This window comes from Bos indicus x Bos taurus, chromosome 28, assembly GCF_003369695.1.
Source record: "Bos indicus x Bos taurus breed Angus x Brahman F1 hybrid chromosome 28, Bos_hybrid_MaternalHap_v2.0, whole genome shotgun sequence".
Lineage (NCBI taxonomy): Eukaryota > Metazoa > Chordata > Mammalia > Artiodactyla > Bovidae > Bos > Bos indicus x Bos taurus.
In genome coordinates this window covers 2642617-2656236 of record NC_040103.1, presented here as the reverse complement: position 1 = coordinate 2656236, position 13620 = coordinate 2642617, and the positions used below count along the sequence as shown (strand labels likewise).

Genomic DNA, 13620 nt, shown 5'->3' with positions numbered 1-13620 from the left:
ACTTTCATGCATTGGAGGAGGAAATGGCAAGCCACTCCAGCGTTCTTGCCTGGAGAATCCCAGGGACGGGGGAGCCTGGTGGGCTGCCGTCTATGGGGTCACGCAGAGTCAGACATGACTGAAGCGACTTAGCAGCAGCAGCCTTCTTTATGGTCCAACTCTCACGTCTGTATATGATCACTGGAAAGAACATAGTCTGACTATATGGACCTTTGTCATCATTAAGTTGTACACCTGAAACTAATAATAATATTATAAGCCAACTGTACCTCATTTATAAAGGTAGGACAGATGAAAGGATTTTTATTTACAAAAAATAAAAAATTGTAAACTATTTGATTTTGTGCATTACTTTAAATTTACCATTCTGAAGAATTTCAAAGTCTTTTCAAAATGATCTAAGGCTTCTCAACTAACAGTTGAGAAGAATCCTAAGAGTATGTTGGACACCAAGGAGATTAAACTGGTCAGTTTAAAGGAAATCAATCCTGAATATTCACTGGAGGGACTGATGCTGAAGCTGAAGCTCCAATATTTTGGGCACTTGATGCGAAGAGCTGACTCATTGGAAAAGACCCTGATGCTGGAAAGACTGAGGGCAGTAAGAGAAGGGGTGACAGAGATGAGATGGTTGGATGGCATCACCAACTCAGTGGACATTTGAGCCTGTGTGCTAAGTTGCTTCAGTGGTGTCTGACACTTTGAGACCCTATGGACTGTATCCAGCCAGTCTCCTCTGTCCATGGGCGTTCTCCAGGCAAGAATACTGGAGTGGACCACCACGCTCTTCTCCAGGTGATCTTCCCAACCCCGGGACTGAACCTGCATCTGTTCTGTCTCCTGCATTGTCAGCTGGGTTCTGTACCACTAGTGCCACTTGGGAGCCCCAGTGGACACGAGTGTGGGCAAACTCTGAGGGACAGTAAAGGGCAGGAAAGCCTGGTGTGCTGCAGTCCATGGGGTCACAGAGTCAGACACGACTTAGCAACTGAACAATAACAATAAAGCTTTACACATGCATCTTTTTTTTTTTTAACCTAATACATGAAAAAATGTTTTCTTCCTGGGAAAGTTCACATGCCACAAAATCTTAGGCAAGTATACCAAGGGCGAGTGGGGAGGAAATATGTGTCTTTTAACAAGATATGATAAATGTACAAATATTCTTGAACATAAAGTGAAAGTAAGACAATAAAATTTGTGCCTGATGAAAGAGGCTCCTATTCAAATAACCAAGATGTGATTAAATAACTAGAATTCTAATACACATACTTTTTAAGCAATAAAAGAATAAGATTACTTGTAAAATTTTTCTTTTGCCACATATGAAAATGTTTATTTACACTGATTTTTACCTTCTTTAGAAACACCAAAAAATCTGTTTTCTCATTAAAGAAGCATAATTGTAAGTTACCTCTCAGGTCTTTCTTGAGTTTTCTGAGGTCTTTTTGAAAATCTTCAAACTTCATCTGTGAGGCCTGAAAGAGGTCCTGAGGTTTGGGCAGTGGAAACACACACTGTTCTTTCCCAGCGTCCTGGTCAGCAGGAAGCACAGACTTTTAAATAAATGAGGACAGAGCAGCAGCAGCAATGACAAACAACACGAAACACGACCACATCACTCAACAACAGGGAATAACAGAATGGGACTCTGTGAACATTATCTCACCTCATCAAAATTGTGAAGATCATATGACACGATATATGACAACAGGCTTCTGCTATTGTCCTAGGCAGAGAGACCAAAGTGAGTAGAAATACATTTTTTAAAATGACTAAATATACAGCGTTAAATAAAACTCATCCCAGTAAACCCACACATGTAGATGAGAATATTTAGGATGAAGGGAGATGTTCTCTGTGTCATGTTACTTTAGTTTAATGGCCCAGACGGTCTTGTCCTCCCTCGCTCTGTTCCCACCTGAGCCCCAAGTGGAAGCACAACTGTTTTGAGGGTTGTCTCAGTTGTACACACCTTTCTGCTTTCACCTTCCTCAACCAGAAAATTAATTAATTAATTTTATTTCTTATTATTAACAGGTGTAACTACTATCTAAACAGAAATGACTAAATAACACCAGCACTTCTGTATGGCTGAACCAGTAGGGACCACTCCAACAGGAAGCTTGACTGAGGTTTATTACTAAGTAGATTAAGAAAATTTAAAAGTTAAGTATTATCTCAAGTAAGCTGGAGCTTTAAGAATGCAAATTCATGTTATAACTTATGTCAGCAACTGAGATTCAAGAATTAGTATCTGTGCAGCTATAAAAATGCAATGTATGTAGTTCTAAAGAAGAAAAACTGCTTCATATCTAACAATCTTCAAAGAAGAGCTTTCCACCTTCTTTTCTGGCACATTTAGAGGCATTAATATATGTTTTTTAAATTCTCAAAATAAATACTAGATAATCGGGATGTATGAAACCAAATACATGTTTTTTAAAACATATCCTATAATAAAAACTTCGTTTTCTGGAATATTCAATCTAACCCTGACTTTCCCCTCATTGATAAAAAGAGCAACATTCCTTTATAAACAAGTCTGACAGGATATGATGATATATCTATTAGACTCCCTGATGGGCTTCCCTGGTGGCTCAGATGGTAAAGAACCCACCTGCCAATGCAGGAGATGCGGGTTCAATCCCTGGGTGGGGAAGATCCCCTGGAGAAGGGAATGGCAACCCAATCCAGTGTTCTTGTCTAGAAAATCACATGGATAGAGGAGCCTGGTGGGCTGCAGTCCATGGGGTCACAAAGAGTTGGACACGAGTGAGTGACTAACACAACACAGACTCCCTGAACACACTACGGGCTTCCCTGGTGGCTCCGCAATAGAGAATCCACCTGCCAATGCAGGAGACAGGGGTTCAATCCCGGGGTGGGGAAAATCCCCTGGAGAAGGAAATGGCAGCCCACTCCAGGATTCTTGCCTGGGAAATCCCATGGACAGAGGAGCCTGGTGGGCTAGTGTTCATGGGGTTGCAAAGGGTTGGACATGACTTAACAACTAAGCAACAACAACAACATATTTTACTATATACATCGATTACACGGAAATACAGAGCTGTAATAACAAAAGTAGTACATTTATTAGAAGTAGGATTACTTGTAAAATGATTTAAGCAACTTCCTTTGTCTTTCCTAACTTGTAAATCAGTGAAATGATCAGCAATACCTCAGTCAATTAACAAAACACTTATTAAGTGCCTAGGTAATTCTGAGTGATCTGAGTAACAGTTCCATGCGTGCAAGTCTATGAAACTACAGACATAGTTATCTTTATTTTATAGAGAAAGAACCAAATAGAGTTTGCATAGCCCTTGTGAGAATGCAAGTTAAATTATTAAAAAATCTTACTTCTTGATTATTTTTATCCATATCACTTCTTAATTATTTAAATTAATGAAATTTAACTTATAGGAGAATTAAATAAGATATATTAAACAAAACAATAACAAATAATCCCTTATACGTATATAATTATAACCATAAGAATCTATTTCAGATTCATTTTTTAGAAGTAACATTTTATTGATTATATTTATATTCTAATGTTATTTGCAAAAATTACTTGTTTCAATCTAACAATCAGCTATTAAGAACTACTCAGTATTTCCCCGGTGGTCCAATGGTTAAGAATTCACCTTCCAATGCAGGGGACACAGTTGGATTCCCAATCCGGGAAGATTCCACACGGGAATGTGGAAAGTGGAATGTGGGGCTAAGCCCGTGTGCCACAACTACTGAGCTCATGTTCCAGAGCCTGAGAGTTGCAACCACTGAAGCCTGCACACCTGGAGCCCATGCTGCAGAACAGGAGAAACCACTGCAATGAGAAGCCCGTGCACTGCAACTGGAGAGTAGCCCCCGCTCACTGAAGTTAGAGAAAGACTGCATGTGCAGCAGCGAAGACCCAGCACAAAAATAAATAAATAAATCTTTTCAAAAAAGAACTATTCAAAACCTACCATGTGTTTAGAAGAATAAATAAATTTTGAATAAATGTGATTTATCAGGTTGACATATTGAAGGTTCCTGAGAAAATGTGTGTCATACAAATAAAAAGGCACTTGAACAAATAGAAGCATAAACATCACAAAAGTTAGATGTTGTTGGTGTTCCAAGAAAGGACTATGCTTCTCCCAATTTTGGAAAAGTACAGTGTCTGGCATTTCATGGAAGTTGGATAGAAGAATGTCAAATGAACATATGAGTGTATGACTAAATAAACCAGTAAGTTGTTGACTGCAGAAAAAACCAAACAAGCATCTCCCTTCTGTCAGGGAGATTATTTCCTTATCTAGGAAGACAATTCTCTATATTTTCATTTTTACAGGCCAATTGTTCACTTAAACTTGTGAGTGTGCATGTTAAGTCACTTCAGTCATGTCCGACTCTTTGCGACCCAGTGGACTGTAGCCTGCCTGGTTTCTCTATCCATGGGATTCTTCAGCAAGAATATTGGAGTGGGTTGCCATGCCCTCCTCCAGGGGATCTTCCTGACCTGGGAATCAAACCTGACCCAGGATCTCTCTTATGTCTCCTTCACTGGCAGGCACATTCTTTATCCCTAGTGCCACCTGGAAATTCCCTCAGTTGAACTTAATATTTTAAAAATATTTCTACATCATATAGATCTTTGTGAAGCTTCCATAATCTCTATCCTTTAGAAATAAATGCTATTATTTTCAAAGTTTACAATGTCAGACATTAACCAGTCTGGTGGTTTCCCTGATCTTATATTTCTACCGACACTCTCATAATCTCTTAGATGTTAATTTTAAGTAAACACAACTAGAGAAGTAGAATTAAAAAAATAATTATGCTTGCAAAAGGGCTTAGATGTTCCCATGCCTATCAATATCAAGAAGAAGATCATATGGAGAAAAAATATTTAAAAGATGATTCGCAAATCAAAACCACTATGAGCTACCATTTCATGCCAGTCAGAATGGCTGCGATCCAAAAGTCTACAAGCAATAAATGCTGGAGAGGGTGTGGAGAAAAGGGAACCCTCTTACACTGTTGGTGGGAATGCAAACTAGTACAGCCACTATGGAGAACAGTGTGGAGATTCCTTAAAAAACTGGAAATATAACTGCCTTATGATCCAGCAATCCCACTGCTGGGCATACACACTGAGGAAACCAGAAGGGAAAGAGACACGTGTACCCCAATGTTCATCGCAGCACTGTTTATAATAGCCAGGACATGGAAGCAACCTAGATGTCCATCAGCAGATGAATGGATAAGAAAGCTGTGGTACATATATACAATGGCGTATTACTCAGCCATTAAAAAGAATACATTTGAATCAGGTCTAATGAGGTGGATGAAACTGGAGCCTATTATACAGAGTGAAGTAAGGCAGAAAGAAAAACACCAATACAGTATCAGATCAGATCAGATCAGATCAGTCGCTCAGTCGTGTCTGACTCTTTGCGACCCCATGAACCACAGCACACCAGGCCTTCCTGTCCATCACCAACTCCTGGAGTTCACTGAGACTTACGTCTATCGAGTCAGTGATGCCATCCAGCCATCTCATCCTCTTTTGTCCCCTTCTCCTCCTGCCCCCAGTCCCTCCCAGCATCAGAGTCTTTTCCAATGAGTCAACTCTTCGCATGAGGTGGCCAAAGTACTGGAGTTTCAGCTTTAGCATCATTACTTCCAAAGAAATCCCAGGGCTGATCTCCTTCACAATGGACTGGTTGGATCTCCTTGCAGTCCAAGGGACTCTCAAGAGTCTTCTCCAACACCACAGTTCAAAAGCATCAATTCTTCGGCGCTCAGCCTTCTTCACAGTCCAACTCTTACATCCATACATGACCACAGGAAAAACCATAGCCTTGACTAGATGAACCTTTGTTGGCAAAGTAATGTCTCTGCTTTTGAATATGCTATCTAGGTTGGTCATAACTTTCCTTCCAAGGAGTAAGCGTCTTTTAATTTCATGGCTGCAGTCACCATCTGTAATGATTTTGGAGCCCAGAAAAATAAAGTCTGACACTGTTTCCACTGTTTCCCCATCTATTTCCCATGAAGTGGTGGGACCGGATGCCATGATCTTCGTTTTCTGAATGTTGAGCTTTAAGCCAACTTTTTCACTCTCCACTTTCACTTTCATCAAGAGGCTTTTTAGTTCCTCTTCACTTTCTGCCATAAGGGTGGTGTCATCTGCATATCTGAGGTTATTGATATTTCTCCCAGCAATCTTGATTCCAGTTTGTGTTTCTTCCAGTCCAGCGTGTCTCATGATGTACTCTGCATATAAGTTAAATAAACAGGGTGACAATATACAGCCTTGACAGACTCCTTTTCCTATTTGGAACCAGTCTGTTGTTCCATGTCCAGTTCTAACTGTTGCTTCCTGACCTGCATACAAATTTCTCAAGAGGAAGATCAGGTGGTCTGGTATTCTCATCTCTTTCAGAATTTTCCATAGCTTATTGTGATCCACATGGTCAAAGGCTTTGGCATAGTCAATAAAGCAGAAATAGATGTTTTTCTGGAACTCTCTTGCTTTTTCTATGATCCAGCGGATGTTGGAAATTTGATCTCTGCCTTTTCTAAAACCACCTTGAACATCAGGAAGTTCACAGTTCACATATTGCTGAAGCCTGGCTTGGAGAATTTTGAGCATTACTTTACTAGCGTGTGAGATGAGTGCAATTGTGTGGTAGTTTGAGCATTCTTTGGCATTGCCTTTCTTTGGGATTGGAATGAAAACGGACCTTTTCCAGTCCTGTGGCCACTGCTGAGTTTTCCAAATTTGCTGGCATATTGAGTGCAGCACTTTCACAGCATCATCTTTCAGGATTTAGAATAGCTCCACTGGAATTCCATCACCTCCACTAGCTTTGTTTGTAGTGATGCTTTCTAAGGCCCATTTGACTTCACATTCCAGGATGTCTGACTCTAGGTCAGTGACCACACCATCGTGATTATCTGAGTCATGAAGATCTTTTTTGTACAGTTCTTCTGTGTATTCTTGCCATCTCTTCTTAATATCTTCTGCTTCTGTTAGGTCCATACCATTTCTGTCCTTTATTGAGCTCATCTTTGCATGAAATGTTCCTACTAACACATATATATGGAATTTAGAAAGATGGTAACAATAACTCTGTATACGAGACAGCAAAAGAAACACTGATGTATAGAACAGTCTTTTGGACTCTGTGGGAGAGGGAGAGGGTGGGATGATTTGGGAGAATGGCATTCAAACATGTGTAATATCATATATGAAACGAGTCGCCAGTCCAGGTTTGATGCACGATACTGGATGCTTGCGGCTGGTGCACTGGGATGACTCAAAGGGATGGTACGGGGAGGGAGGGGGGAGCAAGGTTCAGGATGGGGAACACGTGTATACCTATGGCAGATTCATTTTGATATATGGCAAAACCAATACAATATTGTAAAGTTAAAAAAAAAAAGATGATTCTTTTTTTCTCCATATAATCCTCTCCTTGATATTGGTAGGCATGGGAACATCCTTTAGGAAGCCTAATTATTTTTAAAAAATTCTACTTCTCTAGTTGTGTTTGCTTAAAATTAACATCTAAGAGATTATGAGAGTGTTGGTAGAAATATAAGATCAGGGAGACCACCAGAGTGGTTAAAGTCTGACATTGTAAACTTTGAAAATAATAGAATTTATTTATAGAGAGTAGAGATTAAAGAAGCTTCACAAAGAGGGATTAGATTTTCCCATATATACCAATATCAAAGAGAGGATTATATGGAGAAAAAGAGAATCATCTTTTATTTTTATTTGTGTGTGTGTGTGATATCCTTTTTTATTTTTATTATTTTACTTTTATTTATTTATTTTTAAATTTAAATTTATTTATTTTAATTGGAGGCTAATTACTTTACAATATTGTATTGGTTCTGAGAATCATCTTTTAAATTTTGGGCTTTTGTGATAGCTCAGTTGGTAAAGAATCTACCTACAATGCAGGAGATCCTGATTCAATTCCTAGATTGAGAAGATCCACTGGAGAAGGGTGAGGCTACCCACTCCAGTACTCTTGGGCTTCCCTTGTAGCTCAGCTAGTAAAGAATCCACCCGCAATGCAGGAGACCTGAGTTTGATCCCTTGGTTGGAAAGATCCTCTGGAGAAGAGAAAGGCTACCCACTCCAGTATTCTGGCCTGGAGAATTCCACAGATTGTGTAGGCCATGGGGTCACAAAGAGTCAGACACAACTGAGTGACTTTCACTCATCTTTGTTTTGTTTTTAAAATCTGGGCCTGTTGGGGGTCACTTGCTTAACATGGAGAGAAGAAGAAAGTGATGGGTATACTGTCTAATTCATAAAAATTAACTAGTCCTCAATCCAAATAGATAAATATTAGCAGACATGGTAAAGAAAGCAAAAATTAATTATTTTTATTTTAAAATACTGTCTATTCAATTCTTCATTACATACAGGGTTCAAAATTACTCACTTTAGGAAAATTATTCTTCTCTTGATCACAAATATATGGTGGCCATTACCTTTTTCTGGCTCAGAACATAATAGAACTTTTGGCCTTGGAGCATAAACATTTATCGCACTGGTTTACAGTTCAACTTATTACAAAACAGACATCCACTCCTCAGTTTGCTACATTCACTCACTCAAAATACTTACTCTGCTTTTAACATCTTTCAGCTTCAGGAGAATATCTAATCCAAAACTGTCTGCCTGTCCCCGAGTATTATTTCCACCATTCATGTAGTTGCCAAAGGCAAGAACCAAACCCAAAACCTGCATAACCCCTGAGCCATGTTTTAATGTCTGTAAAACAGGATAAAGAAGAATTTCTCACTATTTAAATTTTCTTAAGTCAGTGGCAGATATTCAGATCATACTAATAATTATGGATCACATCCAAACTTCATCAGTGCTCATTTTAGGTATATTTAAGAACAGCATCTCCAAAGATAACTTTAAAAAAGCTGCACCACTAACAGCATGCAGGCTGTGCTTCTCCAGCTGAGAGGTGCCAGCCTAGGATGCTCCTGTGGTGTAATTACAAGGAAACCAAACACACCCGTAACACGAGAACCACCACAGTGTAACGTCACTGCCATCAGTCCAACTGCACCTGCCTCTGTGTAACATTTTTAGCATAAGGTGTGGGAAACCGAAACACAGTTATAAAGTTTAATTTCCAAATTTAGATTTATCCCTGAAAGGTTCACACTCACTTCTTCCAAAACACACAGTTTAACTTGAATCTGTGCATCACTTCCCCTGAAAATCTCTTTAATGACATAATGCTACTTTTCAAAATAATTTACCACAACCAGAATGAATGGTGCTATTAAATTTTGACAAACTGTTTTAGATGTTAATATCGGTCATTTCTGCCAATCATTTGCTCTTTATTTTCAGAGAATATTTCTCTTCTGTCAAGTCATATAACTATTCCTGAAGCATTTGGTTGGAATCACTAACAATTTGTGGGGGGTTCTCTGCAAAATGGAGGAAAATAAAGAAAATGCATTCAAATGGTTTGGTAGTCAAATGGTACTGAAAAGTTGGGCAGTATTTACTGTAAATTAAAGACAACTTGTTTTAAATATGAACATGACTGAGCACAATTAAGTATCAGAACCCAAGCACCCACCTCACACAACTTCTGTAGTAGCTCCAGTTTGCATCGAATTGAGCAAATGCTTTCTGAAAATGTGGACTGAAACAGGATGCAAAAGACTCGCTCTGAAAAGTTGGGGATTAGTGACAGTTCATAAAGGAACCTAAGGAAATAAAGCCAAGTTAAGAGGAAAAATCTGGAATCAAGATCGCAAGAAGAAATATCAATAATCTCAGATATGCAGATGACACCACCCTTATGGCAGAAAGTGAAGAAGAACTAAAGAGCCTCTTGATGAAAGTGAAAGAGGAGAGTGGAAAAGTTGGCTTAAAGCTCACATTCAGAAAACTAAGATCATGGCATCTGGTCCCATCACTTCATGGGAAATAGATGGGGAAACAGTAGAGACAGCGGCTGACTATTTTTCTGGGCTCCAAAATCACTGCAGATGGTGATTGCAGCCATGAAATTAAAAGATGCTTACTCCTTGGAAGGAAAGTTATGACCAACCTAGGCAGCATATTCAAAAGCAGAGACATTACTCTGTCAACAAAGGTCCATCTAGTCGAGGTTATGGTTTTTCCAGTGGTCATGTATGGATGTGAGAGTTGGACCATAAAAAAAGCTGAGTGCAGAAGAATTGACGCTTTTGAACTGTGGTATTGGAGAAGACTCTTGAGAGTCCTTTGGACTGCAAGGAGATCCAACCTGTCCATCCTAAAGGAGATCAGTCCTGGGTGTTCATTGTAAGGACTGATGTTGAAGCTGAAACTTGAATACTTTGGCTACCTGATGCGAAGAGCGGACTCATTTGAAAAGACTCTGATGCTGGGAAAGATTGAGGGAAGGAGCAGAAGGGGACAACGGAGGGTGAGATGGTTGGATAGCATCACCGACACAATGGACATGGGTTTGGGTGGACTGTGGGGGTTGGTGAGGGACAGGCATGCTGCAGTTCATGGGGTTGCAAAGAGTCGGACACAACTGAGCAACTGAACTCAACTGAACTGAACTAAGAGGAAAAAGATGATGCACATAAACACGTTCATCCTCACATCATTCATGACACTGATGCACAGAAGATACTTCATTTTCCCAATGGAAAGAGCCCCCCATGACCTGCATGCTGCCCATGGGGCCAACGGTGTGCTTACTGCTCAGGTTTGTCCAGAGACTTGGCGTTTTCCTTGTCTTTGGAGGACCTATCATGCTTTTCAATTTTTCCCAGTCCAACTGACTGTGCTCCCTGGAAAAACAAAAACCAAGCAGTTTTTAGATAATGATCTTAAATACAGCAAAACTCTACATATTTTCATATTTCTTAGCATCTGTTTGAGGTAAAGCTTGACTTAATTCATAAGGTATCTTAAAGTGTATATGTGTAATATAAACCAGATCATCTCCAAGTCTTCCAAATATTATTGGCTATCAAAAGTGAAAGTGAAACTCTCTCAGTCATGTGTGACTCTTTGTGACCCCATGGTCAATACAGTCCGTGGAATTCTCCAGGCCAGAATACCAGAGTGGGTAGCCTTTCCCTTCTCCAGGGGATCTTCCCAACCCAGGGATCAAATCCAGGTCTCCTGCATTGCAGGTGGATTCTTTACCAGCTGAACCACAAGGGAAGCCCAAGAATACTGGAGTGGGTAGCCTATCCCTTCTCCAGGGGATCTTCCTGACCCAGGAATCGAACTGGGGTCTCCTGCATTGTAGGCAGATTCTTTACCAACTGAGCTATCAGAGAAAGCATTATTGGCTATTGGTGACGTGTAAAATATTTATTCCAGCATGGTTTAAATCAATATGATTTCCCTTTCTTGTTTTTTTAGCTGTTCATAATACCCTCTGGAGGGATTTCTCTGGCAATCCAGTGGCTAGGATTCTGAGCGTCCACTGTAGCGGGGCACAGGTTCAATTCCTGCTCAGGGAACTCAGATCCCACATGACAAATAAACTATAATACTCTCTGGAATGCAAAACTTTTACTTAAAAATGGTATTTCTTATTCAGAAGTTAATAAAATTAAATTTGGAAGGAATTTGATCCTAAAGCTGTTATAAGATTTTTTTTAAGTACCTATTTACCTATTGCAATTATTGTCTACGCTTATCTGCTTTGAGAGAAAGAAAAGTACAGTTGAATTATTAAGTCATGGAACAAAAATAAAGGATTTTGATTCTCCTGCACTTTCTTTTTAATACAGAAATAGCTCCATGCTTCTTTTCTTCCCAAGTGTCTTCTTTTAGCCTTGAAAATCTCAAGCTAAAAATTTGTGATTCTAAATTTGTGTCTTTATGGGAGAGGATTTTCTACATTTTAACATAAGGTAGAAAATTTTATAGGCTGACCAAAACACAAACTTATGCTGTATGGAGAATCTGGATGATTTTTATTTTTTATTTTAACATCTCTATCATTCACAAAGATGTTTCAAAACAGCCTAAACACTTCATTTTCTAACTGTATGAAGAAATTTGAGTAGATCACCCTATCTTGGGTTTGAGTCTAGTCCTCAGAAGGTAAAATCCCTTCAAGATTATTTGTTGTTTACACAGAAAAGCAGCCCAGCCAAAAACTGCTGTACATGACAGAACCCGATCAACTTTTAAGTGAAGGGATGGTTTTGTTTTGAACTCACTGATTATTCTAAAAGGAAGGTATTTCTGTTGATGGGATTAATTAGCAAAGACTAGTTCCTCCAAGAAAACTTCTTTTAGCAGGGAAAGAAGATTTGATGACAGATTGGTCAATCTTGAGGGTTTGATAAATTTTGCTTTTGGAATATGATGCAACAGAAGAATACTGACAAGTAAAGATACAACCTCTGCTGCAAAGCCTGCCCTGCCCACCTCAACCCCTACTATAACCAGTCTCTCTCTAGAACAACACAGAACCTTATATTTGCTCTGTATTGTGCCACACATACCACCATGTCTTACTGGTGATGTGCAGACATGTTTACAACTTCTGTAAGAGAAGCGCCACGTCCTGTGCATCTCTGTGGTCCTGGTGACCAGCATGATTCATGATGTGGTCAGCCCTCTGCATCCTGGGCTCCGAATTCATGGATTCAACCAAATGCAGATCCAAAATATTTGGGGAAAAAAATTCCTTAAAGTTCCCAAATGATTGTACTCCAGGAATCATTTACACAGCATTTCCATCATATTAGGCATTATAAGTAATTGAGGTGATTACAAGTATACAAGAGGGTAGGGTGGGGTGTTCTATGCAAGAACTGTGTCATTTTATTTAAGGGACTCGAGCACCTTTTTTTGTATCGATCCTCCCTCATGTCCCCCTCCCTGCGGATATCCAGGGATGACTATATAGCTGTTGTTCAGTTGCTAAACCGTCCCCGCCTCTCTGTGACCCATGGACTGCAGCGTGCCAGGCTTCCTTCACTATCACCCTGAGTTTGCTTAAACTCATGCCATTGAGTCAGTGATACCATCCAACCATCTCATCCTATGTCACCCTCTTCTCCTCTTGCCCTCAGTTTTTCCTACCATCAGGGTCTTTTCCAAAGAGTCAGCTCTTCACATCAAGGGGTCAAAGTATTGGAGCTTCAGTTTCAGCATCAGTCCTTCCAATGAATATTCAGGGTTGATTTCCCTTATGATTGACTGGTTTGATCTCATTGCATTTCAAGGGATTTTCAAGAGTCTTCTCTAACACCACAATTCAAAAGCTTCAATTCTTTAGCACTCAGTTTTCTTTATGGTCCATTTCTCACATCCATACATGACTACTGGAAAAAACATTGCTTTGACTAGATGGACCTTTGTTGGCAAAGTGATGTCTCTGCTTTTTAATATGCTGTCTAGTTTTGTCACAGCTTTTCTTCCAAGGAGAAAGCATCTTTTAATTCTGTGGCTACAGTCACTGTCCATAGTGATTTTGGAGCCCAAGAGAGAATATCTGTCACAGTTTCCACTTTTTCTGCATCAATTTGCCATGAAGTGATGGGACCAGATGCCATGATATTTGTTTTTTAAATGTTGAGTTTTAAGCCAGCTTTTTCACT

At 39.6% G+C, this 13620-nt stretch overlaps 1 protein-coding gene across 1 annotated transcript in view; it reads right to left on the bottom strand.

Annotated features, from left to right (window-relative positions):
• The window catches only part of LOC113885199 (formin-2-like), a 57023-nt gene extending 44498 nt beyond the window's left edge, over positions 1–12525 (bottom strand). Inside the window, exons 1-6 of the mRNA XM_027530325.1 lie at positions 12520–12525; positions 10748–10839; positions 9627–9756; positions 8645–8791; positions 1670–1729; positions 1415–1535 (exon numbers count right to left, since the gene is read on the bottom strand). Of these exons, the coding sequence (XP_027386126.1) occupies positions 1415–1535; positions 1670–1729; positions 8645–8791; positions 9627–9756; positions 10748–10839; positions 12520–12525 (556 nt within the window). The remainder of the gene's footprint in view (positions 1–1414; positions 1536–1669; positions 1730–8644; positions 8792–9626; positions 9757–10747; positions 10840–12519) is intronic.
• Between the last annotated feature and the right edge of the window lie 1095 nt (positions 12526–13620).